Consider the following 26,783-nt stretch of genomic DNA (forward strand, 5'->3'; position numbering starts at 1 on the left):
TATAAATATATATCTATTAGTAGTATAATTATGGAATACACATATTGAACGATTAATTTTAATAGAATGTCAATTCTGAGAATTACTATGTTACTGTTTCCGGGGGGAAATTTTGCATGTAGCACAAGATCTTGTTTGCAGCAGAGACGTCTCCCTCGAGGTATGACACAGGCCAGGTTTTTGTGATGGAACCGCATAACAGTCTCTCGTTTTGATTGGTCCATGTCTGTCACATGAATATGTCGTCACACGAGTGGAAAAGCTTACAGGGCATTTTCAACATTGTAATCAGAGAGAGAGAGTGATCTGATTTCCACAACCTTACCATTAAAATATAATGTGGTATTACGCTGTACTGATATAACAAACTATGGGTGATTACTTTATATGAATTATCATGTTATGCACGAATGTAAGAATTGGCTTTCTGTGGTGGTGTACTTTTTTCTTTCAAGTAGCATATATCTATAATCGTTTTTGCGATATATTTTAATATAAAATGTATACTCTATTGCAGTTTTGTTAGAGGATACATTAGTTTTACCTCTTATGTAATCATAGTTTTACATATAGACTGCTCCTGTTTTCATTTACGTCGCAAATTCTGGGCCGCTTTGCTTTTCAGATAATGTCCCAAATTCTGGGCCGCTTTGGTTTTTAGATAACGTCCCAAATTCTGGGCAGCTTTGGTTTTTAGATAACGTCCCAAATTCTGGGCCGATTTGGTTTGCAGGTAACGTCCCAAATTTTGGGCCACTTTGATTTTTAGATAACCTCCCAAATTCTGGGCCGCTCTGATAACATCCCAATTTCTGGGCTGCTCTGGTTTTTAGATAACGTCCCGAATTCTGCATTTTCGAATTCAGGCCAGTTTTTGAGATATTCTGCTCAGCTGACAGCTGAGTTTCTAAGTCATGCATGCTGGACCGTTAACTGGACCGTTAATTCATTTAAGAGTAACCCTTAGTACATGAATCATGTATTTTTACTCTCCCCAGAAAACATTTAGGAACATGGTATAGCAAAAAAAAAAAAAAAAAAAGGACATCTCATTTGCTTATGTAATGTCCATCAATATATAGTGAGGCGTAGGGGTTTATCAGAACTTCGGGGTTTAAGAGACCAGTGCCCTTCAACAACTTCAAATAAATCCTATTGTATTGTATTAGTCAACATTTCCCTTATCTATTCCTGATAGTTTATACTGTAGGTCAGGGGTTTTCAACCTTTTTTGAAACTGTACCCCTTCTATCTGGAGGTTTCAGCTCGAGTACCCCTTTCCAATTTTCGCTCAACTGAACGGTACCTCAGTTATAATAAAATGGAGAATAATCTGATGACCACCCCCCCCCCCCCCCCCCCCCCCTTATTTAATAAATTTGGGTGACAAACTGCTGGTTTAGGACAGAACAACAAACAGTAGGCTTAATTTTTAAAACTTTTAACTACAAGTATTTGGATGCACAGAATTAAAAAGACAAGTATTGGGTTAGGAGCATACCTATTTTTTTGTAACTTTGATGGCCTTTTTTAAATTGACAGCCTTTTGTGAAAGTGAAGGCCTTTTGATACCCAGCATACACTGCAATACCCAGCAAAGTTATACACTGATATTCTGATAGCACAGCAATTCAATTGAAGTTTGTATTTGGTGTGTTCCTCAAATACACAATAAAAAGTGATATTTATAGGTTATATAGTTATACAGCGATACAGTGGTTTCGGACATCTAAGAACAGGTACTGCGAGCATCTGGATTCATACCCAGAGGTTCTCTGTAGCCTCCTAGGACATTCACAGCTTGTTTGACATCCTCTTGTAGTTGCCCGTTTCTGCATATAAAGAAAAATGCTGTTTGTCAATCTCTGTTTTTTCTTATAAATCAGTCTTTGCAGGAATCATTCCAAAAACACTTGAATCAGTTAGGGACTACCAGTCTGACACTACAGGCCTTTAAATTGCAGTACCAATTTGCAAGTTGCTAAGTGGTTGCGTTCCTCAAATTTGCACTGCAAAGAGATATTTTAAAGAATAGGGTATATAGTGCTTTGTTTCGCCTCTGCTCGCTTTTGGTGCAAAACTATGCTCCGATACACTCAAGCTGATACTGTGATCACAAAACACTTGGAATGGACTTAAATTGGTGCTTCTGTTGCATAAATACAAAATGTGCACACTTCAGGTCTTATATATAATGGACATTTTTTGTATGTATTTTGCTATAGGAAATCCCGATCGGGGGGGGGGGGGGGGGGGGTTGGGGAATGTAGCATTTGAAAACGGGTGGCTCCCTGTGAAAGAGGGCCCCCAGACATGACCCTAGCAAGTTCAACCCGGTTTATAGGCCCCGGGGTCATGGAGATATGACCCCGAAAAGGGTAGTTTTTGGACATTTTTGACAGGGCGTATCTCGGGTTCTGTGGGGGTTAGGAACTTGATTTTTTTTTTGTGGCGGGGCCCCATGGGGCCCCACACAAGGAGTCACCATTTTCATGGTTCAGATGCCAGGACGGCTTGGCAAAGTGAATTTTTTCGTCATGACATGAGTTTTTGGGTGAACCAACACACCGTTTTAGGGGGTGGTTTGGGGTGCTCCCCTGAGTCTATATCACTTTGAATGGTGGTTCTACGCGCTCGGGTTCGAGAGATATGCCTGAAATATGTTTTTCAACCCTGCTATAGACATGAATGAGGCTGAACACCCTGAACGCCCTGAAAATATTTTCTGCAAAGAATTGCTACGAAACTGAGCATATTACATTCATGCTGTTCTAGAACCCTTCGAACGGTGGTTATAGGTGCTCTGGTTCGAGAGATATGACTGAAAATTTGTTTTTTAACACTAGCATAGACATGAATGGTGCTGAATACCCGAAAATATATTTTGCAATGGTGGTGGTACACGTGTGTGGAGGGGAATTTGAGTGCAGGTTTTGCGCAAAAGAGGGGCGGGGAAAAGACTGGGAAGGGTAGCGTAAAAGAAAAATTACTACAATCATTTATTTTCACTATTAGTCTTTAATAAAGGAAAACGACTGCTTTAATTAATTTTCACGTATCTATTTCAGTGCAATGTAGTTTCTTCATGTAATAAGAAATACGTTTTTTTTCTATTTACATTTTATTTCTGTTTCTTCATAAAAAAAAAAAAAAAAAAAAAGATTTCTGGGGAGAGTAAAAAATACATTAACTTTGATTCATGTATGGGTCACGATCCAGTTTATGGTAAACTCGGCTGTCAGCTGAGTCCCCAAAACTGAGCTGAATTCGAAAATACAAAGCGGCCCAGAATTTGGGACGCTATCTAAAAACCAAGGCGGCCCAGAATTTGGGACGTTATCTGCAAACCAAATCGGCCCAGAATTTGGGACATTATTTGAAAAGCAAAGCAGCCCAGAATTTGCGACGTAAATGAAAACAGGGGTAGTCTATATGTAAAACTATGATTACATAAGAGGTAAACTAATGTATCCTCTAACAAAACTGCAATAGAGTATACATTTTATATTAAAATATATCGCAAAAACTATTATAGATATATGCTACTTGAAAGAAAAAAGTACACCACCACAGAAAGCCAATTCTTACATTCGTGCATAACATGATAATTTATATAAAGTAATTACCCATAATCTCAATGACTAAATTTGGAGAACAAAATAAGATGTTAGGGTTTAAATCAACAATGTCCACCTGTCATTAACAATGTAATTTCGGATGTTACAAAATGTGAACTGCAGATTTCACCCATGTATCACGCACCAAACTACAGCATATGTGACTGTCAATATCAATACATGAGTTTATCAGTTCACTTTAAGCTTGGATCAAATTCATTTCCCTGCTGCAACTTCTTTTTCTTAAGCTGATATTTAGTGTTTATGGCAACCACACATTCCACGCAGTTTCAGTAGCGGATCCACAAACTCACATTAACTCAAAAACATCAAGAATATTTTGGTGGTTTCCATGAGAAATACATTTTAAAAAACTGTCAAGATGGATACTACATTTTAGAATTTTAACACAAGGTTTTGAGTCTTTTGCTAATGTAGTGGCATGTTGAACTTGGTTATTCAGTTTCATTAACTTTTTAAATGTTTATTATATTGTGAACTGGTACTACACTTGTATGACCCAAATGAAACTAGCTATTGTTGCTTGTCTTCTCCACCTCTGAGGGGTGCACCTGTCTGTACGTGCATTCTGGCCCATAAATGACCTGTCTTTACAGAGAACTTGTGGAAGGCTGTGTGACAAAGCAGGTGAGGTGGCTGGGGAAGAGAGAAATAATGTCAATGTCAGGCATGGTCATTTTAGTAACCAGGATTTTCATGACTCGGTGGCCATTGTGTGGTTTGTCAACTCTGTTATCTCAGCTAATAATTCTGAAAGCTTCCTTCAGTTATATAGCTGCATGAGGAAAGTTATGACATGTGCTGTCTCTAGGATACTGGTATTTGAACATCTCAAAGATACATAAGCATTTATCCTGATGAAACTCTTGATATTGCACATTCTATTGCTAATGCTATTATTTTGGTAAATCAATATACTTTCTCTGGGTTCTTTGAAACAATACAGTATGTGTGAAAAATGTCATGAAATGTAATGTTAGATTTGAGTTTCTAAAATTCTACTTGCATTTTAATATAAATAAAAACTGACCACATGACACAATTCATGCCAGGAAACCACATTGTATTTGTTGCTTAGCTTAGCCTTGAGAGGAACGTGTTTTCAGCATAGTGTATATAGTTTTAATTAATTCCCCTTGGCAGATTTTGCCACAAACACAACTTGCAATTACACACCATTTCATAATTAGAAAGCATTTTCCTCATTTAAAAACATCATAGTATGTCCAGTATGACCATTATATTAGTATGACCAATCCTGATTATTCAAGCTTTCCAATCGTACTTTAATATTTATTTTACATACATAATTGTGAACAGAACACAATTACTTTTATACATATAGCATAGCTTGATGAAAGATTTTTCGTCATATCTAAAAAGGTTCTACCAATCAGTGTTCAAGATGTCATTTCCAAGAACGTAAACATTTCTTTCAGTTCCAAGAAAGAATTCTATTACCAAAATCATCTCCAAGTACGCCTTAAAACTCAGACAAATTGAAAACTACACAAAAGATTATGCTTAAACTGCAGCAGCTCATAAAAAAAAGGTTTTGTTGGCAAAATAAAAAGAGGTTAGAAACTGAATAAACGGTAGAACTGAAGTAGGTTATAGTTTATTAAGTCAATAAGCACTTCTGGTGTGTTGGGTTAAAGTGATGTTATTCCCAGGCTGCAGCTGTTGGCCGTACAAAATCACTGCATACTGTGAACAATTACCTGTAATGTTCTCTGCTTAGAAGATATAAAGGGATTCATTTTTGTTTTTACAGTATGTGTTATTTCTCAAGAGTAAGAGTCGACATACTATATTGTATCTGGAAGCCTTGTTCATAATTTAAATTTAAAACACTAATTCTCTGTGTATTAAAAAAAGTACCTCTTGAAATGTATTAGCTTTCATTTTCATGAAGTCTCAGACTTTTTCTCCTACATAACTATTACCAACATTATCAAAACGAATGCATTTAACCGTACAGTTAAGCCCTTTGTTTTTGGAGATTTACCAAATGTTTTGCTTCATAGTCTTTGGATAAGATGCTTGTAGGTCCAATTCCCAGCTGGATTACTTCACACAAGCAAGCCTATCATGCTGCATACCTGCCCAAATATAGAATGTATCACTTGTTTAGCAAAATACTTCTCAAAGTGCAAAGGTCACCTATTATTTTCATGCTTGAAAGCACCATCTAATGATACTTTACTCTGGATGTTATACCGATTGGTAAGGCTGTATTTTTTTCACAGCCATCAGTTTTCACGATTTCTGTGAAATGTACCCACTGTCGTGTAATATGTAGTTCCCCATGTAAAAATGCCTATTTCTGAAATAATAGTGTAAATACACTGTACATATTTTTTTTATCACTTAAAAAGAAATACAGCAAACGTTTGCCTTATTGATGCACAACGATTTGGGGCAGCACTCTACACTTGTGCATCTGCATTTCAGTTAGAGAGTTCCCCTCTCCTTAAATAAACAGCAACATTGATTTTAAAACCAGTTCATGCAAGCTGCTTTAGAAACTGTCTTAATAAACATAGAAAAACGATGTAAACTAGCAGTATAGAATGAGTGCATTATATTTTACTCAGTGTCTAGAACAGTTCAATTAGGCCATCTAGTGCTGAAATGATGAAAAACATTCACATTCACATTCAAGAGTTGCTACAAGACTAAATAATAATAAAAATAAAAATAAAAAAACAAGAAGGGTACTAATACATTTCTAAATTGTTGAGGAATGTAGTTCCTAAACTAAAAAGAGAAAGATATGCAATACACACACAAAAAAAGAAGAATTTATCTGATTTATGTCCAACCATATCATTTATTAAAACAGTAAACATTGCAAATGTACCAATATAGTCATATTACATACATGATACATTTTCACAGAGCAATATGTGTTTCAATTGAATGAAAACTGTCTTAATCTCTTGTGATCCCAGAGGCCATGGGACGGAGTGTCAAGAGGCAATGTAAATATAGTTACCCTGGGTTGGGTGAGATTTAAAAATCTGTCCAATAGTACATTTTAGTAAAGGGTATGTGCAGGTTTTTAACATGATCAGGCATTATCCAATAACCAATAGTTTAAAGGGTGCAAAACTAGTTAAGTAGTGACTCTTCCAGCTCCACAAAGAAAGACAGGTTTGTGGAGTCGTGTTTGAACAATCATTGATTATTGTGATACAATTGATAATTGGGTCTCTAAAGCTTAACATGATCAGTGTCATTGTAGACAGCCAATTTGTCCACAAAGATAGCTGTCAAGTGCCATGTAAATAAACTCAGCATTGGAATGGATTTTATTCACACACACACACCCATATACTGTGGGAGAGCCAACAAGCAAAAAGCACACTGATAAAAAAAGAAATATTCATCAATAACTATAAAATACTCAATGGCGGTATATGTAGTAGTACTGAAAAATGGTAAAGTCAGAAAGACGGAAAGTCTTTTTAGGGCATTGAGAAACACTTACAGTCAAAACAATAACGATGGTAAGAAATAACCCAAAGGAATACAGTATTAATTGAAAATGTACATGTACCTACCTCATTTTCTTTAAAAAGCCCACAAACCAATAGTTGTAGACATTTCCCTTTGGTACATCAAATCCAGTATTTTATTTTTATTTTACAACCTACTTATTACAGCCTTATTACATGACATTATGGCTTTATTTTCTTAGTTTATAGAAATACTCATTCACAGTACTGTCTTTACGTATTTTGTAGCCAATATAAAAAGTATACTTTTCTCCCACACTGGGCATATAGAATGTCACCACATAAATCTCTGCACTTCCCAGCTACCAGACCAATGAAAAGGTCTATTTAGGAAAAGGTAAAAAGTCAGTGCATTCACAATTGTATATAAACCTAGCTCTAAAACAAGCCTGAACACTGACGGCACTTGAATATTGAGTCTATAGATTAAATATGGCAGGATATAATATCGAAATTCCAACAACCTTTGGGGGACTATTGCAGCAACTAAACATACACAAAACATTAGTTTCCAGAACAAAGATTTGGACTTCAGTGAGTCAACAAAACTCCAAGCTGCAAATATATAGCCTGGAACCAGTATGAAAGGGACAAGTCTGTGCTTCTGGAAAATCTTCTTCCATAAATAGAAAGAGTAGTGTCTGTCGTCAGCCAGTAAATACTTATGGACATAAGTAAACTTCCAAACCAAGAATAATGACAGGGCGGTGAGGGAGAGGAAAAAAATAGGGTGCTTCTTCAGGGATTGAATAAAGTTTATAATTTTCTGGTAAGACAATGAATGGGAAATTGAAAATGCTAACGTAAATGAGAAAAAGTAAAACAACTGTGGGAAATTCAGACAAGCCTCGTGGCTGCTCCTGTCCCCTACAACTATCCCACCATTAAGTACAATAAAAACAAGAAAGCCCACCAGCAACATGACATAAGGCCACGTCAAACTGATCAAACTCTTCACATTTGTTGCTGACAGTATGTATTCCACCATGAACTGGGTAACTTTTTTTATCTCTGTGATAGATGCCTCAGTTGAGGTGGAGACTTTATCTTCTCTTTTCTTTGTCAGTTCTGTCTTCCATGCTTCAGTCAACTTCTGGGCTATAAGAACTCCAGCACAGAATACAACCCAAATGATGTTTGTCTGGCGAAACATCACGGCACAGAACCCCAGTAGTCCAGAGATTTTGTGGCTTCCATAGAGGCACATCAAGTAGGCAGATAGGGTGAAGAAGGTGGACCCTACATCCGTGTAGTAGAGGAATGTGAAGAAGTATAGAACCGGAAATGAGGAGAGTGCCAAAGCAGACAAAATTCTCCGAGATGTAGAGGCGGTCTGGAAAAGAACACTCAAAATATAAATAACCTTGGGGTGCATCAATAGCAGAACACTAACAATATATATCTGTTTAAATCAATGCAATTGCTCCCTTATTTACACCTTTATAAATCTGTCAGTCATTTTCTGGGTTTTCCCAGTAATAACTGTTACTAATGACTAGGTTAAGGTTTATGGTTGGGCTAGGGTTTGTGTTATAAAATGTAATTATATTAGGCAGGGTTGTTAACATTAGTAAGGGTGTAAATAGTAAGGCGTCATACAATATTTACACCAAAGCTATGTGTGTGTTACCAACAAAAGAATGCTACCATCTCTTTCCACAGGAGGACAGTCACCAACAGGAAATTACATACACTACCTTGTCTGTTTGGTGCAACTTGCACAGGATGAGATAAATTAAGTACAGGTTTCCACTGCTGAAGAGGAGATTAATGAACCTCAGCATTCCTGTGGAGCAGACCACCTTTGCTGACCATCCAGCCAACCAGACTGAAGATTTAACTATTTTAACTATTCCAACAGAAACCAAGTACAAGCCAGGTAAAGTTGTGATCATGGGATCCCACTGAAAAAGAGAGTCAAATGTTGTCATAAAGTTTATTGCAGTTGTAAATGCATATCGATGAATCATCATATAGTATATTAGGCCTATGTAACTGGTTTGACAAAGATTGTTATTTGCATTTACTTGACTAAGACTAACCACTGGAGAATGCTTTTTATTTTATTTTATTTTATATATATATATATTTTTTTACCATAATTTATATCCTGTATATATATTTTTCGTAACATTTGCATTTTGATGAAAAAGGTAAAAATGTATTGAGTCATTTGTGGATCTTTGTTTTAATCACGAGAGTTTTACGGAAAAGAATACATACCTCATTGAATCTACCTTCGCAGTATTTCTGAACTTGTGGTACATGAAATATCTCGTCCATGTAGGGCTCCTTTTGCTCTCGTGTGACTTTTGAGAATAAAATGCAGGAGATCAGAAAGTATGTGCCGAGGGAAGCGAAAATATACCACTCCACTTTCTCCATTATTTTAGTTGTTTTACCGTAAAAGATCAAATTTTTAGAAAGAAAAAAATCCCGATGCATGTGCAACTAGGTTTTTAGAAAAGAAGTCGTATTTTTAAAGCATAGAGGTCCCGGAATTTAAAATTCCATGGCATTTGATAAGACAGAATTACGAAAAAGCCAAAGCCATGGAAAATAAACTACAGTGAGATATGACACAGGCCAGGTTTTTGGGATGGAACCGCATAACAGTCTCTCGTTTTGATTTGTCCATGTCTGTCACATGAATATGTCGTCACACGAGTGGAAAAGCTTGCAGGCATTTTAACATTGTGATCAGAGAGAGAGAGTGATCTGATTTCCACAACCTTACCATTAAAGTATAATGTGGTATTACGCTGTACTGATATAACAAACTATGGGTAATTACTTTATATAAATTATCATGTTATGCACGAATGTAAGAATTGGCTTTCTGTGGTGGTGTACTTTTTTCTTTCAAGTAGCATATATCTATAATCGTTTTTGCGATATATTTTAATATAAAATGTATACTCTATTACAGTTTTGTTAGAGGATACATTAGTTTATCTCTAATGTAATCACAGTTTTACTTATAGACTGCCTCTGTTTTCATTTACGTCGCAAATTCTGGGCTGCTTTGCTTTTCAGATAATGTCCCAAATTCTGGGCCGATTTGGTTTGCAGATAACGTCCCAAATTCTGGGCCGCTTTGGTTTTTAGATAACGTCCCAAATTCTGGGCCGCCTTGGTTTTTAGATAGCGTCCCAAATTCTGGGCCGCCTTGGTTTTTAGATAGCGTCCCAAATTCTGGGCCGCCTTGGTTTTTAGATAGCGTCCCAAATTCTCGGCCGCCTTGGTTTTTAGATAGCGTCCCAAATTCTGGGCCGCCTTGGTTTTTAGATAGCGTCCCAAATTCTGGGCCGCCTTGGTTTTTAGATAACGTCCCAAATTCTGGGCCGCTTTGCATTTTCGAATTCAGCTCAGTTTTGGGGACTCACTGACAGCCGAGTTTACCATAAACTGGATCGTGAATTCATTTGAGAGTAACCCATAGTACATGAATCAAAGTTAATGTATTTTTTACTCTCCCCAGAAATCTTTTTTTTTTTTTTTTTATGAAAAAACAGAAATAAAATGTAAATATTAAAAAAAAAACGTATTTCTTATTACATGAAGAAACTACATTGCACTGAAATAGATACGTGAAAATTAATTAAAGCAGTCGTTTTCCTTTATTAAAGACTAATAGTGAAAATAAATGATTGTAGTAATTTTTCTTTTACCCTACCCTTCCCAGTCTTTTCCCCGCCCCTCTTTTGCGCAAAACCTGCACTCAAATTCCCCTCCACACACGTTTACCACCACCATTGCAAAATATATTTTCGGGTCTTCAGCACCATTCATGTCTATGCTAGTGTTAAAAAACAAATTTTCAGTCATATCTCTCGAACCAGATCACCTATAAGCACCGTTCGAAGGGTTCTAGAACAGTATGAATGTAATATGCTCAGTTTCGTAGCAATTCTTTGCAGAAAATATTTTCAGGGCGTTGGGTGTTCAGCCTCATTCATGTCTATAGCAGGGTTGAAAAACATATTTCAGGCATATCTCTCGAACTCGAGCACGTAGAACCACCATTCAAAGTGATATAGACTCAGGGGAGCACCCCAAACCACCCCCTAAAACGGTGTGGTGGTTCACCCAAAAACTCATGTCATGACGAAAAAATTCACTTTGCCAAGCCGTCCTGGCATCTGAACCATGAAAATGGTGACTCCTTGTGTGGGGCCCCATGGGGCCCCGCCACAAAAAAAAAATCAAGTTCCTAACCCCCACAGAACCCGAGCCCTGTCAAAAATGTCAAAAAACTACCCTTTTCGGTGTCATATCTCCATGACCCTGGGGCCTAGAAACCGGGTTGAACTTCCTAGGGTCATGTCTGGGGGCCCTCTTTCACAGGGAGCCACCCGTTTTCAAATGCTACATTTTCAACAAATTTACACATTTTCAGCATGATAGAATGTCAAGGTTGCATTCCCAATAGCTTTTGAGCTCCAGGTTGGCCAAAAAAGTCTAAACTGGTGTCCTTTCTAGCTGGGGACATGTCGCTTGGAGGGATCGACACGGGCCCCGAGGTGGACCTCCGTACCGATTTTCAAGTCTCGGCGACCCCCGGAACCCGAGATATAGCACCCTGAAAAATGTCTATGGGAAATCCCATTATAAAACCCCTTTGGGGCAACGCCCACCATCTGGCGGTGGGGTGGCGTATGAACCCGTGGCCGATGTCTTTCTTTAGCTAAGACTCTTGTGCACACAAAGAGTGCCCTTCTGAGTTCGTTGGCCCAGGGGTCGTGGAGATACGGGTACGATAAGAGACCACCCCTTCCCTATGGCAAATCCCATTATAAAAACACCACTGGGGTAAGGCTCGGCCAATGGCGGTCGTGGGTCGTACTCGAAGGAACCAATTTTCTTTAGCTAAGACTGTTGTGCATCTAAAGAGAATAGAGTTCATCTTGACCAGAACTGTTTTCCACCGAAAAAAAGATGAAAGAAGGTAACCTTGTTAATGTCAGACCATCTTTAAATATATTATAAATGCATTGCCTGCGGTTCCTCTTTCTTTTTCTGACCTGTTGTGCTACATGACAAGTAAATACTGTATCACCAAGCAGCCTTCTTGTCCCTGGTACTTTAAAATGAGTTGGATCTGATCTCAGTTAAGAACGGGATGTGATTACTGTTTCTGCCCTTTGTGGGTATAGCAGATTACCGCAACTCCCCGTCATGAGTCTACTGTTTCTCATCCCTGCTAACACAATGGATAACAATCAGAAATCTGTTCTTACGAACCTCCTACTTCCTCATGAATAAGTGATTTGGTTTTCGATCATTTCACAAAGTTGAAGTATTGTCATCCAATACCATGTCATATTAAGCTTTTAAAACGAAATTCAACCCGCATAAAACCAATGTTACTGCATCCATGAACAAGGTTTTGAAATGCCTTATAAAAATATATGATAACTATGTTTTTCGGTAAAAAGTAAGAACATGAAAGACAAAAAATAATGTCTGAAATGTTCTTTCTGCTCTGATTAATTTAGACATATAATTACTAATATAATAGATGGATGGAGGCTATATCTGCATCCTGAGCTATTCGAAAAAAGGCATAATATTATAGTGACGTCAAAATGTCATAATTCCTCTAGAAGAAAATATACTTCAACTTTGACCCATTCTAGACCACTTTCAATTCAAACACAAAATGTCTCGTTTTCAATCACAGGACAACGCCCACAGTAGAGAAACGTTCATTAATGATCAACAAAATGAGAATAATAAAAGCATACAGCATTGAAACACATTTTCCTTAAAAATACATTATTTTTTGCAGTTCAATATCTATCCAGTTTAATTCACAGTTCCTGAATTATCACAAAGAAAATTATATTTAAGGTTATTTAATATTGAATTAATATACGTTATTATTATTCATTAAATTCACTTGCAATTTGAACCTTAACACCCGTTTATTGTCTTTTTTAAATACAGATAGACCTGCTAATATCCATGTATTATAATAATAAAACAATAGTAATAGAAAGGTTTCAGTGAGTACAGGAAAATAATTCCATCTCGGGTTTCTGTGACAGTAAACTTATTCGACCTAACGGTCTCGTAGTTTACATAAACCCTAGATGGAATTATTTTTCTGTACTCACTGAAGCCCATGTATTATTCAATATATATTCTATTTATATACTCGTGTCACCAAATACACATCTTCGAAGTTTCAAGCACACCATCTCCTCATCACTTCTGCACTGATTTGAATGGTTTATTTGTATGCACTAATTATGCATTTTGTTAGATTCTTTTTACGCAGCCTTTTCTCAAACCTCATAAGTTACCGTGCCAATGTATAGGCCTACTGTCTTAGTTATATTATTGGAGACAGTACTGAGGCAATAAAACACATTACTTCAACTTTGTGGTATCTTATGAAACGCCTGGTGACACAAAGACATGACCTTTGAATTTGTTATAGTATTTATACATCCTAAAGTCTGTTGTTAATTGTAATAAATAAATAAGAAATTCGATTAATTTGTATTTCTTATTATGTTGACTATAGTCTACATTAGAGTAATATATTGACATGTTTTTGAAATGGCACTAAAGTAATATACACATTAATATAGTCGCAGACAAAAGTATATTGACATCCTACACTTAATAATTTAATTCAAGAAAGTACAAACAATATAAGAAACTATAGTGTTGTTGGACCATAGACTATTTCAGGTTCTTTTTTTTTTCCTAAGAAAATATTTATAAATTGTTAGTTGAATGTGATTAAAAATTAATAAAGGTCTGTACAGAAACCAAAGAATTGACTTGGTTTCCACCAGAAGCGAGCGAACGACCGAAGAAGAAAGGAAAACGTCTCCATAAAACTACAAATCCCAGAACGTTTGGTATACGTATGGGAGGTAAAAAAAAAAAAAAGTGACGTACTAGGGTGACCAGTGAAAATTGACTTTGTTGGTCATATGAGTGCGTTTAAAATTTGAGTGGAAAATTTGAAATTTGTTTTTGTGCTCGTCTGGTAAAGCTGCTGCACAGGACATTATTATTATTATAGTTTTTAATAATTCAGTGCGTCTTTATAATCGGTAAGTATTAAAATGAATGATATTGCACAAATATAAACTAAGTAAAATGTAAATGATTGTATAACTTTAGGCGTATGGCGGTTTCAATGTGTTTTAAGTCTGGTTCAGACGATAATCTTCAAAGGGGGGAAACAACCATCGTACATTTTCCACATTTTGGCAACTCTGCAAATAGTAATTCATTTTTTGTAATTAATATAACCATTAAGTTCCAATAAATGTAGTTTGTAATTGTAAAATAACTTTTTGTTTTGTAGCTAGATTATTATCAAAGAATCAAAAGGCTACACTGTTCTGTGAAAAACATGGATTCGCTTGACAATGGTGGTAAGTATTAGTGATTTAAGGTGCCCCCTTAAATTTAATTTTTTGCAGTCACGGGGAGTGGCCTATAATTAGCACCGCGGTTTAACATTAGATTGACCCGGCCTTGTGTATGCTTTTTACTTCCGTCAATGCACCAAGCACACGGAAACATTCTGATTACAAATGTACTAATATACAGTACATTTAAAATATTTGAACTTGTTTTATTGTTTGTGTACAGTAGGCAGTTTTTTTTGGATGTGTGGTTTAACTGAGTTTGTTCCATGAATTGTGCAGTCTGTCCAATTAAAAACCTCGTAACAACAACTTCCTGTCAACGTAACTGCCTTGAAGGCTTCAGATGTACTGTTACTTTAGACAACTTTAAGAATGAGTCCTTCATCAGCGTTACTAGTTAAGCATTTTTGTGTCTTTATTGAAATGGGGGGAAATCAATTAATAAAAGCACGATTCATTTGCTTTAGGTTGTGTTCTTCTTACTGAGGAAAAGTTTGACTTTGACCTTACATTGTCTCCTGCAAGGTATGTATTCTTTTTTCTAATAGTTTTCACAGTACAGTATATATAGTCAACACTGTTGTCAATCCATCTATTAAGAAATCTTGCTTGAATGCCACTAAGCATAGTGTTAACTTTATCATTTAACCTTTACAAATGAATTCTGTGTATACTGTAGAAACAAATACTATATTAAAAGTTTAATAAACTGTTTTCACTAGAGGTAGAGGCCACTGACAAGTCATCTTCTGGGATAGTAATTTTGACCCTGTTAGAAACTTGTGGAAAAAGACTAGACATGTGGATGATAGTGTTACTACTTTACACATCTTTAAACTGTAAAATTAAATGGATAATGTTTTGTATCTATTATTTTTATCATTAGTGTAAAGGATGAAGATGAAGATGAGGATGATGAAGTGTTTGTGGGGCCTGTTAGGCATAAAGAGAAATGTGTTTTAGCTGGAATTGAAAAACAAGCTAACATGACTGAAAGCAAGACTGAGACCATCCCCACAGGAAGTTGGAGCCCTATAAGTGGGGATAAGTTTGTTGAAATTTTTAAAGAAGCACACTTTCTGGCAAGGCAGTTTGAAAAAAGTGGAGTGGATGTTGTACAGCCTGAAAAGAGAACTGTTAAAAATGAAGTTGTTGAAAAGTTTGTTGAGAACTCTAAAGCTAAACTTAATGTTCTTCATAAAGCAAAAGAGCATGTCATTAGCCCAGTTAAAAGGGACACATTTTGTGTTTGGGATAGTCCTTTAAAACAGCTCCCACCAGCCATACAACAACGTCTCCTATCCTCCAACACGGCTGCAAGTCCATCAAAAATAAATGCTAGTGCATCCAGTCCTGCTAAAGTTTGTAAGACTCAACAGCAGAAACAGAGCACAGGTAGTTCAGCAAATGTGTGCAAGAAAGAAGCTACACTATCTTATTCAAAGCGAATTCCCTTAAGCAAAGCAGTGTCTTCAAAACCTGGTGGAAAAAGTGGACATATGGCAGCAGAGAAGGTATGCAACGGATTTCAGAAATATCCATTAATATAGCTATAAAGAGTTATGCACTGATTCTTTATAGCAATGTTGTAAAGAAAGTACTTGAACAACACAGTATCATGGAATGTGGTTGATTCTGGTATGTAACATTCTTTCATAGATACATTCCAATTTTAGACATGCAAAAATATGCAGTCTATTTCTATCATATTTAGATGAACACTTTACTTTCTTTTTATTTTGAAGCCAAGAACTGGAATTAAATATAGTTCTTCAAGGAGGCGGCATAACAGTAGTGCATGTTCATCAGAGGATTTGCACTCTGATAATGCAAGCATTGCTTCAGATATAAGTGAGTCGTCCCTAAATGGTAGCATCCTCGGAAAAAGAACTGTTCCAGTTTCCAATAAGGTTAGTATCTTTAGTAAAAGGAATTATCCTATAATGAACGCTCATGTGTGGTTTGTTTGAAGCACAGATATGTATTTTTTCACTCTCAGCATGTAAATTTGGAATTGTTATTTTCATGTCTGTCATCTTTGGTTTGGGCTAGAGGTTCTTGCTACACAGAATGAAAAAAAGGATTAACTGTACAGTAATACACTACACAATATCTATGCATTACACAATTTAAGATTGTACTGGAAAAGATAGATTTGTAACTTCAATTCTAAACTACTGTTCTGCTCTAGATTGGTCTTCGAAAGTCTTATGGAACAAAACCTGCTGTCCAGCACAGAGGTGTTGGGGTTGCTACTAGAAGAAACACATCCTCCTCCTCCTCCTCTATCAAGTATGAATTCAAGCATGAACTCCAGTATTTCTGTGTCTCCTGGAAAAGGTAAGACCAACTCCCCTGTTTCAGAATTTCTGTCTTAGTATTTCTAGAAATTGGCACCATTGTGTGTTTTTAATAGCTAATAACTGTTTTAAGAACCTTGTGTCATATAGTTCATTTACACTTAAAACAGACCTCAGCTGCATTTGAGCCCCCTGTTAACACTTGAACAGTGCTCTCTGCCGGCCTGAGACTATGCGTGTGCATAGCCCCTGAACTAAAGTGCGTGACCTCAGACGTCATATCTCTATGGCGACCTCGCTATACACAGAACGAAAAGTTAACACAGAAGTGCATTGCGAGTTTACAAATGATTGAAGTCCTTTGGCATTTTATATACCGAGCATCAAAAAAAAGAACTTATCACTATTATAACACATTTATTTTCGAAAGAAATAAGGTATATAAATGATGGACATTGGCAATGTTTTTGGTTTCTTTTTAATCACTCGATCATTCATCCTTGACCATGACACCCTTGAGTGACTATGACTGAAGTATATGCACTTAATCACCTAATTAGTGAGACAGTTGATTGGACACTGGATATGGAGTGATTTCAGCTGTTGAATTGCAAGCTTGAATAAAAGCAATAAAGAAAATCACAGAAAAAAAAAAAACAATATGCCACGTCTGTCAAGAGAGCAGCTCCTTTGTGCAATCGGCATTTTGGAGGCTAGACTAGGGCAGCGTACTGTGGCGCGCAGTCTTGGGTGCTCACAGCCAGCAATTTCAAACCTGGCGAGATGGTATAACTAGACACACTCTGTCAATGGCCACAAACTGGGAGACCCAGAGTCACAATACCTGCCCAAGATCGACCAGATAATTTTGCAGCATCTTCGTGATGTCAATTGTTAATCAGCACAATAAAAAGTCTCTGCACCTGCTCTAAAACAGTTTGTGATTTTTTTCGATCACATCTAGTGAATTTTATCCAAAGATAAGTGTTAAGATTCTTTTGATGCTCAGTATAGTTAACACTGGCCCGTATTTGGCCACTAACAAACCTGAATTGCAGAAGTGTTTTCTTTTTAATTCTCGAGTCTTAAACGGCACCATGCAGGAGTACACATTTGTATCTGTATAAAGTTACAAGTATATGCTATTGAAGTGCATGTATTGATCCAAAAAAGTTTTCTCCACTTGTGTACTCCCATTTATATTACATGAATTTATGAAACAAAACATTTTCTAGTTACTAGCATTTGTAATATTCACCTTTAACCTAAAATAAACCCCATACCTATTATATGTTTATTTTCTTTTTCAGCTAGTTAAAATGCACTTTGGTTTCCCCCCCTTGGAAAACCGTTTAACTGAATTACAAAACACCACGTCCTTTTTGCAAATTCACAAATACAAACTACTGAAGTTAGCTTGCCTTTTAAAATATTATGTTCAACGGGTGCAAAAACAAAAGTCTAAAATTAAGCTTATATTTTGCTTAATACTGTAAACACGTATTCCCCTGCAGGTCTATGCGTTACTGTAGGGTTTATATTCGTTTTAATCTCTCTCTCTCTCGATATAGATAAAGAATAGTTAACCACAGACAACCGTTTTAATTGAAGAAATACAGTATTTTACTGAAGAGAGTGTGCAGCATTTACCTGTAAACAATCAGTAGTTTTGGTTTGCTTCAAACTTGGAAGAGTACTATTTTGCTTCTAAGTGTAGTCAGTAAATAACAATTTATGCAAAGCTAATTGGCATCTGTATTTGTTAAACACAGTAAGGTGTATGAACAATTCAATAATTGATAATTTAATGTTTATCAAGTTTCACACACAAAGTGTGCAAACTAAATAACTAACATTTCAATTCTATATGAATTGTTACAATTCATTAATTTAGTTCCATGAAAGGAAAATGGAACTGGAATTATACTCAACAGTTCCTTGAAGCTTAGACTTTTGGTCTGCTGTTTTGGAAACTCAATCTGTTGACGTGTCCAGTTCAAAACTCTGCAACAAAGCTTTCACATTCTTGATAGAATCAACAAACAGCTGCAACAAAGTCTTCAGTCCTCAGTATAGGATCCACAACAACGCCCGTCCGCTCTGTCCTCTTCACCGAATCTATTAGCTACGCAGGTAGCAGGGCACAGTTTCTTTTGGATACTGTGGTTTTAGGTGTACAGCAGACCCAGACTTGTTTGTCTGATAAGTCTCTAAGTTTTTCTACAGCAGTCCTCCAGCCGGGCCTCAGTTTCATTGCTTGTGGTAGTGACTCGCTTGCAGCTTGCTTCATCTTCTTGGGTCAGTTTTCAGGCAGAGTCCCGTCTTGGGTCCGTTTTTAGGCAGAGTCCCGGAGTTGCAGCTTAGCTTAGCAGAGTGACCACCTTGTTTAGCGTTCGACATGGAGCGCAAAATGTTCAGTTTTGCTTGGATATTTATAGTCTTTTTACTCTGCTGAATGGCCACTTTCGCAACACTCACAATTCTTTGAGATTTGTCCTTTGTCTGCTTCCTTTCGTCCAGCAGCTTGTTGCAGTTGGGACTTGCTACATCTATATTTTATGTCTTCCTTGCACCAAACCGCTTGTGTTTGCAGTTTTACGGTCTTTTCGGTGTCCTTTCAACCTCACCCAGTCCAGATGCCCTCCTCCTAGCCCTGGTCCTCTTCAGTTCAGTATTCCTGCCAGGAACCAAGGGGCCCTTTTCTTAAGACAGCAGTTTGCTCTTTTTCCCCCCAAGACACAGCAGTTTCATTAATTAGTCCAGTTATATCATAAATACACATTCAGGCATTAATATGATATTCAGGGAATATGTCCCACAAGGGTGTGAGTAATTCTGCAGTGGAAATGTGCATTTTGTGATACTTGGAGGTAAAGCACTGATCAGGAAGTCATAGAAGGGTGCATTTATTTTGTAATAATTTTCATCTTACGAGTTTGTCATGTATTGTTGAAGTATGTGGGACATATTTCAAGAAAACATATGGTAATACAGTATGAAACTAATACATATCACATGTATGCACACCACTTTTAAGGCAGCCTGGCTCTTAAGATTTACACACCTTATAAATTATATTATAGTTGACCTAGATAAAGGAAGAAATGGTTTAGTAATATCTATCTTCTGTGGAATTAAACTGAAAATAAATATTTACTGGTGTTAGTTGGACATTTTTTTATTTTCACATACATATCTTTCTTCTACAGGTAAAACAAACACATTGGTAAATAATTCCTTGAGCAAAACAAAGATGCAGGCATCTTCCAGTGGGAAAAGACTTGTACCACCTGTAGTTGGTGGACGTTTACACACATCTCAAGTAAAAAAAAGTTCCAGTTGTTGCATCTAAGCTAGTCAAATCTGCAAGTGCTAGTAGTAAACTCCATAGTCCTGCCAGACGACTGGGATCTGCAGCAACACTTCAACCGCACACTCCAGACAACAAGGAACGACCAAGTTCAGTGCGAAATGTGCAGAGTTCAGCTCAACAAAATAAAACTACAAGTGACATCAAGGGAAGTGTACCAGTATTCCCTAAACCAAAGGCATTTGTTGCACCTACACCAACTGGTCACCTGAAAGGTCCAAGGTACTCCGGGGGTAAGAACCATTGGATTTGTATTAATTGTGCATTATTTTAATATGAATAACAGTTTAAATATGAGGTACTGTGAGACTCCTATAAGCCTTGATTTGATTTCCTTAGTACCTTCACCTGAAGCACCTCGGATTATGCAACCCAAGAGGCTAATGTCATGCAGTAATACTGGAAGGTAATTTCACCTTTTTTTTTTTTTTTTTTTTTTTTTTTTTTAAATCTTTCTGTATGGCACTGTCACAAAGACGGCCAGAGTGGGTGGTGTCAGACCAGAGCCAGGAAATAAATAAACAGAGAGATGTGGTTTGGTATAAGCTGGGCGCGTGATTGCGCTCAGCATTTAATAATTAAACAGAAAATAAAAGGTTTGAAACAACAAAACACAGGACACGGCACTCGAGCCAAAACAAAAGGACAGACAAAACGTACTAACACACAAACGGTGGATGCACAGACAAACGAACAAACACGGTGAGTGAAAACACTATTTTTACTATTATTATTCTAACACTTATTATCTTTACCTCTGTCTCCAATCCCGTTCTCCACTCACCGAACACCTAACCACGAGTGACTAAACGTGCATCTATTTATACTGTTTGTGCTGGGATTCAATTACTAATTAATTATTCACTTGAATCCCAGCACATGAATTCATTACGTGAAACCCTGTGTTCACATATTATATTTTAAGTGCACGTGCGTGATGTGCAATCCCGTGTCTAAATACAAATATACACTTTTTAAATACACGTGAAACTCAGACCCGTTTATATCCCGTGTACCAATGACTATACACCAACATTAACACACGCACGCAACACACAAATGCACACAGGGACGGGGCACATTGCCACAGGCACTCACTGGCAAGAGGTACTAGGATGGTTCCTAAAAAGTAAGGCACAATGTCACCAAGTTTTATTTGAAATGTAGCCTATATAAATGTGGTGGTACATACATTAGTTGGGCATGTACAGTTGCAGACAAGAGTACTGGCACCCTACGCAATAAGCGAATTCAAGAAAACCTGTTAAATGGAATCATTTAGTGAACGTTAGCCAGTAACAGACTGGATACAATGCTTGGCTGCAGCTTTTTTCTTTTTTTTGTTAATCTGTCCAAATCATTTCTATTGGATTGAGATCTGGTGATTACGAAGGGAGGGGGGAGGGAGAAGAGGAGTTATATTCTAGTCTCAAACAATAGAATTTTGTTGAGTGCTTCAGATTCCTGTTCATATTTCTTGGCTTATTGTTATGAATTTTCTTAAAGTGGTTTGCAGTGAGGTCTATGTACAGTTCTTTCATGCACTGCCTGATGCTTCTAAATCCTTTCTATAAAGAGTAAGTAGTGGGGTTCCAAAAATTAGTGTTCTACATCCCCATGTGTTGTGGTAGTGACTCGCTTGCAGCTTGCTTCATCTTCTTGGGTCAGTTTTCAGGCAGAGTCCCGTCTTGGGTCCGTTTTTAGGCAGAGTCCCGGAGTTGCAGCTTAGCTTAGCAGAGTGACCACCTTGTTTAGCGTTCGACGTGGAGTGCAAAATGTTCAGTTTTGCTTGGATATTTATAGTCTTTTTACTCTGCTGAATAGCCACTTTCGCAACACTCACAATTCTTTGAGATTTGTCCTTTGTCTGCTTCCTTTCGTCCAGCAGCTTGTTGCAGTTGGGACTTGCTACATCTATATTTTATGTCTTCCTTGCACCAAACCGCTTGTGTTTGCAGTTTTACGGTCTTTTCGGTGTCCTTTCAACCTCACCCAGTCCAGATGCCCTCCTCCTAGCCCTGGTCCTCTTCAGTTCAGTATTGCCTGATGCTTCTAAATCCTTTCTATAAAGAGTAAGTAGTGGGGTTCCAAAAATTAGTGTTCTACATCCCCATGTGTTGCTACAACTGTTTAAAAAGCTTACCTGTAATTTTATTTTCATTAACATCCTGACAACTTTTTACACATAAATGGTAAGATCCTTCGGTAATGTGTTCAAATGTACACTTCATTGCACCCCTAATATATACTTTTCCTTTTTTTAAATTTTGTAAAGAGCTTTGAAACAGACTTTTAAAGTTGTATTAAAAGTTGTCAGGATGTTAATGAAAAAAAATTACAGGTACACAGGGGTTTGATATGTCCTCCTAAATCATTTAAGAAAAAAAAAAAAGCATAGCAACAAGTGCTGTGGATTTTCTGTTCTGTACCATGTCATGGATTGTTATTGCTGTGGTACCTGTTTGACAATGTGGGCAATAATCCTTGCACTATCAGTGCACTAGAGCAGCCATTTTGAGAATAGCTTTGAAACAAGACTAAAGATGTTAACAATGAAAGGAAGTGACGTACATTATTTAAACATAGCAACACGTGGGGATGTGCAACGCTATATTTTTCGGAACCCTGTTACTTACTCTTTAAGCCCTTGGCTTTTAACTTTGAATTTCGGTTTTTAGCTGCTCAGACGATTCTACCTGCTGTACCAGTCCTTTTCTTTGGATGGCCACTTCTTTCAAGCATTTCAGTTGAATGTGTATTCTGTGGTACTAATTGATTATTGCTCTGATTTTAGTATTCCACATTTCTTTGATACTGTTATGTAGCTATTTCCTTTGTTGTAGTTGGCTACAAGTGTTTTTCTCAAATGTGAATCCAACTCCTTTGTCTTGATCATCATGTGCTGTGTTGCCAAAACATTGTTCTTCAACAGATGTTGTAAATAATTACCTCTTTCTGGTTATTGACTTTAATGCAGCTTCCTTATTTTGCAATGGTTTTCAATTAATGAATACATTTTTAAATTAGTTCTAGTAAATGTTTACATACTTTATGTAAAGGTGCCAATACTTTTGTCTAACAAATATTTGAAGTTGCTGAAGTGCTTTTTTAAAATTATATATATATATATATACACACACATACAATTGTTTTTGCTCTTTGCCATATTAATTGGTGGCTAATGTTCACTAAATGCTTGCATTTAACATGTTCTTGAATTATACTGTGTAGTGTGCCAATACTTTTGTCAGACAATTAGCTTAGATTTATTTATTTCTCCTCGTAGCACTCGGGCAAGTACCACTACTGATCTTTCTGCTCAAGTTGCACAACATACTCCCATTCTCGGAGCTCGATCTGTCTCTGTGACATCCAGTGTATGCCGTTCCTCTGCCTTGCCTACACCAGTGAGCAGACGTTTCTCTGGAATTCCAGTAATGACCCCCAGAACTCTACCAAGGACACTGGTGTCTTCATGTCAAACATCTGAGAGTGCCAAAGTCCTTTTATCTGACAGAAGATTTTCAGCAAGGTGAGCACTAAACAGTTACTGTGTCAATCTATTTAAGATAGTCTGGACTAATTTATAGATAAAATGATTCAGTAATAATACTTGCAATAATATGGTGAACTACATTTTCATTTTTAAATGCTCCTAAAATGATGCTTTTATTTGCAGTACCCTACAGATAAATGAAGTAAAGCCACAAGACAAGTGCCAGTATGATTCTTTACCCAGAGAACAGTCTCCTCCACTACAGATGGTCCCATGTGCTCTAAATTTTTCACCAGAGAACCCAAAGGCAGAACTACACCAAGTCATTTTAAAAGATCAGACAGTTAAAAGCCCTACAAAACCTTGTGATGCTTTAACAGAAACACAACTTCTGAGGTCTGCTGAAAAAGAGGTAGGTACATTTTCAGTTTGCAAAAGGCATTGTTCATGCTGTAACTGTGTAGCAAACAAAGCATGTTTGTGTCAAAATGGGCAATGTTTTTGTAATGGGTCATTTACTGTATGATGTGGTTTCAATAAAAGTAATGCTTAACTTCTATAAAGATAAGCTGCAGTGTACAATGGCTTTCTGAGGCTAAGTTTAGCACTCTTTCAAATTTTATAGATACAGTAGACCCCCGTTAACAGTGCAGATTAGGACCAATTTGAGCCCAAATTAGTGAAAAACACGGATTAGCCGGAATTGAGTTTATATTGTTAATTGAAAACTCAAAGAATGCAATAATATAAATAAATGTCCCAACAATGGTTAAAACATATAATGTACATAATCTGTGTTCGAAGGCAGAGAGAGTTGGTTTAAAAAAAGTCACTGATCTTGCCGAGTCTTAACTGCTCTTCATATTCAGGCTGTCAAGTCTGCTTTCTGCTCACTTGTCATTATTTTCAGTAACTACAATACAGTCCTGTCCATTGACTTACACTATACTGTACTCAATTTAATTAAATGAGGACCGTCCGCTTCCTCATATACGCTGATTTCTGCATTAATAAAGCCCGCGAATACCCGTTTCCGCATAGATCTGATGATTTCTGCACTATACATTTTGATAATGTACTGTATTAAACCGCATGGATTATTGAAACAAAGATTAATGGGAGTCTACTGTATTCTATACGGAGGGGAGGGGGAGCGCGTTGCTACTAAAGTATTGCATGTCTGACAATGAAAGGACAATGGAAGCCTGTGGTAATTCTTGTAATTTTGTAAGATCTGGTGCAATATGCCAAATGTCTGTTCTGCTATGAGCCAAGTAAAATGTTATTGAGGTTGAAATGTAATTCTAAAACTTTACCAATAGACTTTGCTTGTGGACATTGAAGTGGATGCTCAACCCTCTGTTCCAAAGACAGAAGATAGACCTCTTATTGATCTCTCAAACACTCCAGACTTGATTAACAAATCACTGCTGCTCAAGCCTACTGTGGTTGGACAGGTAAGGATGATTTGAGTGTTGGTATGTTTTTTGCATTAAACCACATTTTCAAAGATCAGAATGAACTACCTGACCTAAAGTAACCAGTCATAAATATGAGTTTTATATTCAAATTTTATTTGTCACACTCACACTTTTTAAACTATTGGTGCAAAAAAGGACTAGTTCAACCTTAAGACTAAGTACTGGTGTTCTGAAAAATAGTGTTATACATCCCCACGTGCTGCTACAACTGTTTTAAAGAATGTACCTGTAATTTATTTTCATTGTTTACATCCTGACTTTTTACATAACTTTTTAAAATCTGTTTCCATGCTCTTTTCAAAATGGCCACTCTAGTACACAGGGGTTTGATATCTGTTCTCATAAGTCATTTAAGAAAAAAAAAAAAGCATAGCAACAAGTGCTGTGACTTTTCTGTTATGTACCACGTCATGGATTGTTATTGCTGTGGTACCTGTTTGACAATGTGGGCAATAATCCTTACACTATCAGTGCACTAGAGCAGACATTTTGAAAAGAGCTTTGAAACAAGACTAAAGATGTTAACAATGAAAGGAAATGACATACGTTATTTAAACAGTTATAGCAACACGTGGGGATGTGCAACGCTATATTATCCGGAACCCTGCTACTTGCTCTTTAAGCTACACTTTCACTGAAGAAATGGATGCCTGTCAATGTTCTCCTGAAGTACTGTTATGTATAGAATGTAACTTTTTTTTTTTTTTTTTTTTATATATATAAAGTTAATTGACCTGAGTTCCCCGCTTATAAAATTTTGTCCAGTGGCCAGAAAGGAGAATGAAGTGGAGTCCCCTTTAATTAAGTTTACATTTTAAATGTTTTGTCATTACAATCTGGTCAATGTTTTAAAGTGTAAAATGTATTTACTGGTACTGTGGATTTGTATAAATTATATTCAAGATATCGTGTTTGTTTTTTTTTAAATTTAGTAGTATTTAAGAGAAAAGGTGGATAGTGAACTTTTGGAATTAAACCTTAATAATAAGAAAACAAAAAAAAATAGGTTCTGGGTTTACTTGTGTTAATGTGCTAACTTTAATTTTATTACATGAATCATTTATTTGCAAATGACTGGGTTTCTTTTGAATAAAGTAACTTATTTTAGTTTGGGACCAACACAGTTTAAAATTAACTTATGTATTTCAAATTCTAGAAAATGTATTTTACATGTTTTATTAATCTTGTATGTAATAATAAAAAAAAATGCAATAAATATCCAATTAATTCTATGCTTTCTGGTTCAAAATTACAACAAAACCCTGTGTACAGTCTGTGAATAGTCTTAAAAGGTGCAGTGTCCTGTGTGGTTTTTTAAATCGTTTCGGTTCCACAGATCATGTTGAAAATCAGCACTGGAGGTCTTAATAGCTAATCCGGATGTTCTAGGTACATGATTCCCTTGGTCATGTTTGATTGTGGGTATTGCACTGTACAAGAGACATGATCCCTTTTGTGGCAGAAACTTTACAACGCTGCAGCTGACCTCACACTTAAGACAGGGTGGCAGATTTGGTTCATGACTAGGATTTGATTCTCAATACAGCTCTGCCACATTAACACTTTGCCATATCAATAAC

At 36.7% G+C, this 26,783-nt stretch overlaps 2 protein-coding genes across 5 annotated transcripts; one reads left to right on the forward strand and one right to left on the reverse strand.

Annotated features, from left to right (window-relative positions):
• Positions 1-6,451: 6,451 nt before the first annotated feature.
• Positions 6,452-9,766, reverse strand: LOC117419433 (putative Dol-P-Glc:Glc(2)Man(9)GlcNAc(2)-PP-Dol alpha-1,2-glucosyltransferase). Its single transcript, XM_058986073.1, has 3 exons — positions 9,383-9,766; positions 8,857-9,063; positions 6,452-8,492 (listed from the first exon to the last, which is right to left on the reverse strand). Exons 1-3 carry the CDS (start codon positions 9,602-9,604, stop codon positions 7,434-7,436), a joined length of 1,488 nt encoding a protein of 495 aa, XP_058842056.1. The 5' UTR covers positions 9,605-9,766; the 3' UTR covers positions 6,452-7,433.
• A 4,335-nt stretch (positions 9,767-14,101) lies between these two features.
• On the forward strand, positions 14,102-26,435 carry LOC117419434 (G2 and S phase-expressed protein 1-like). Of its 4 annotated transcripts, none has more exons than XM_058986084.1 (12): positions 14,102-14,232; positions 14,490-14,559; positions 15,024-15,081; positions 15,443-16,070; positions 16,302-16,466; positions 16,748-16,896; positions 20,066-20,459; positions 20,566-20,632; positions 23,513-23,758; positions 23,906-24,134; positions 25,045-25,179; positions 25,929-26,435. In XM_058986084.1, exons 2-7 carry the CDS (start codon positions 14,538-14,540, stop codon positions 20,067-20,069), a joined length of 1,026 nt encoding a protein of 341 aa, XP_058842067.1. In that variant the 5' UTR covers positions 14,102-14,232; positions 14,490-14,537; the 3' UTR covers positions 20,070-20,459; positions 20,566-20,632; positions 23,513-23,758; positions 23,906-24,134; positions 25,045-25,179; positions 25,929-26,435. The 4 variants fall into 4 exon arrangements, 2 of the variants coding, with proteins under 2 accessions (XP_058842067.1, XP_058842068.1); XM_058986085.1 differs by lacking the exon at positions 25,929-26,435 and adding an exon at positions 25,763-25,920; XR_009307263.1 differs by having other exon boundaries at positions 14,106-14,232; positions 15,443-15,594.
• The last annotated feature ends 348 nt before the right edge of the window (positions 26,436-26,783 follow it).

Source organism: Acipenser ruthenus, chromosome 14, assembly GCF_902713425.1.
Source record: "Acipenser ruthenus chromosome 14, fAciRut3.2 maternal haplotype, whole genome shotgun sequence".
NCBI lineage: Eukaryota > Metazoa > Chordata > Actinopteri > Acipenseriformes > Acipenseridae > Acipenser > Acipenser ruthenus.

Excerpts from the sequence above, each read along its gene's own strand:
- LOC117419434 (XM_058986084.1), top strand. The coding sequence starts at position 14,538 with ATGGATTCGCTTGACAATGGTG. Across the intron at positions 14,560-15,023 it reads GGATTCGCTTGACAATGGTG|GTTGTGTTCTTCTTACTGAG; the intron begins GTAAGTATTAGT and ends CATTTGCTTTAG. Across the intron at positions 16,071-16,301 it reads GACATATGGCAGCAGAGAAG|CCAAGAACTGGAATTAAATA; the intron begins GTATGCAACGGA and ends TTTATTTTGAAG.
- LOC117419433 (XM_058986073.1), bottom strand. The coding sequence starts at position 9,604 with ATGCATCGGGATTTTTTTCTTTCTAAAAATTTGATCTTTTACGGTAAA. Across the intron at positions 9,064-9,382 it reads GCGAAGGTAGATTCAATGAG|TGGGATCCCATGATCACAAC; the intron begins GTATGTATTCTT and ends TCTCTTTTTCAG. Across the intron at positions 8,493-8,856 it reads AGTTGCACCAAACAGACAAG|ACCGCCTCTACATCTCGGAG; the intron begins GTAGTGTATGTA and ends GTTCTTTTCCAG.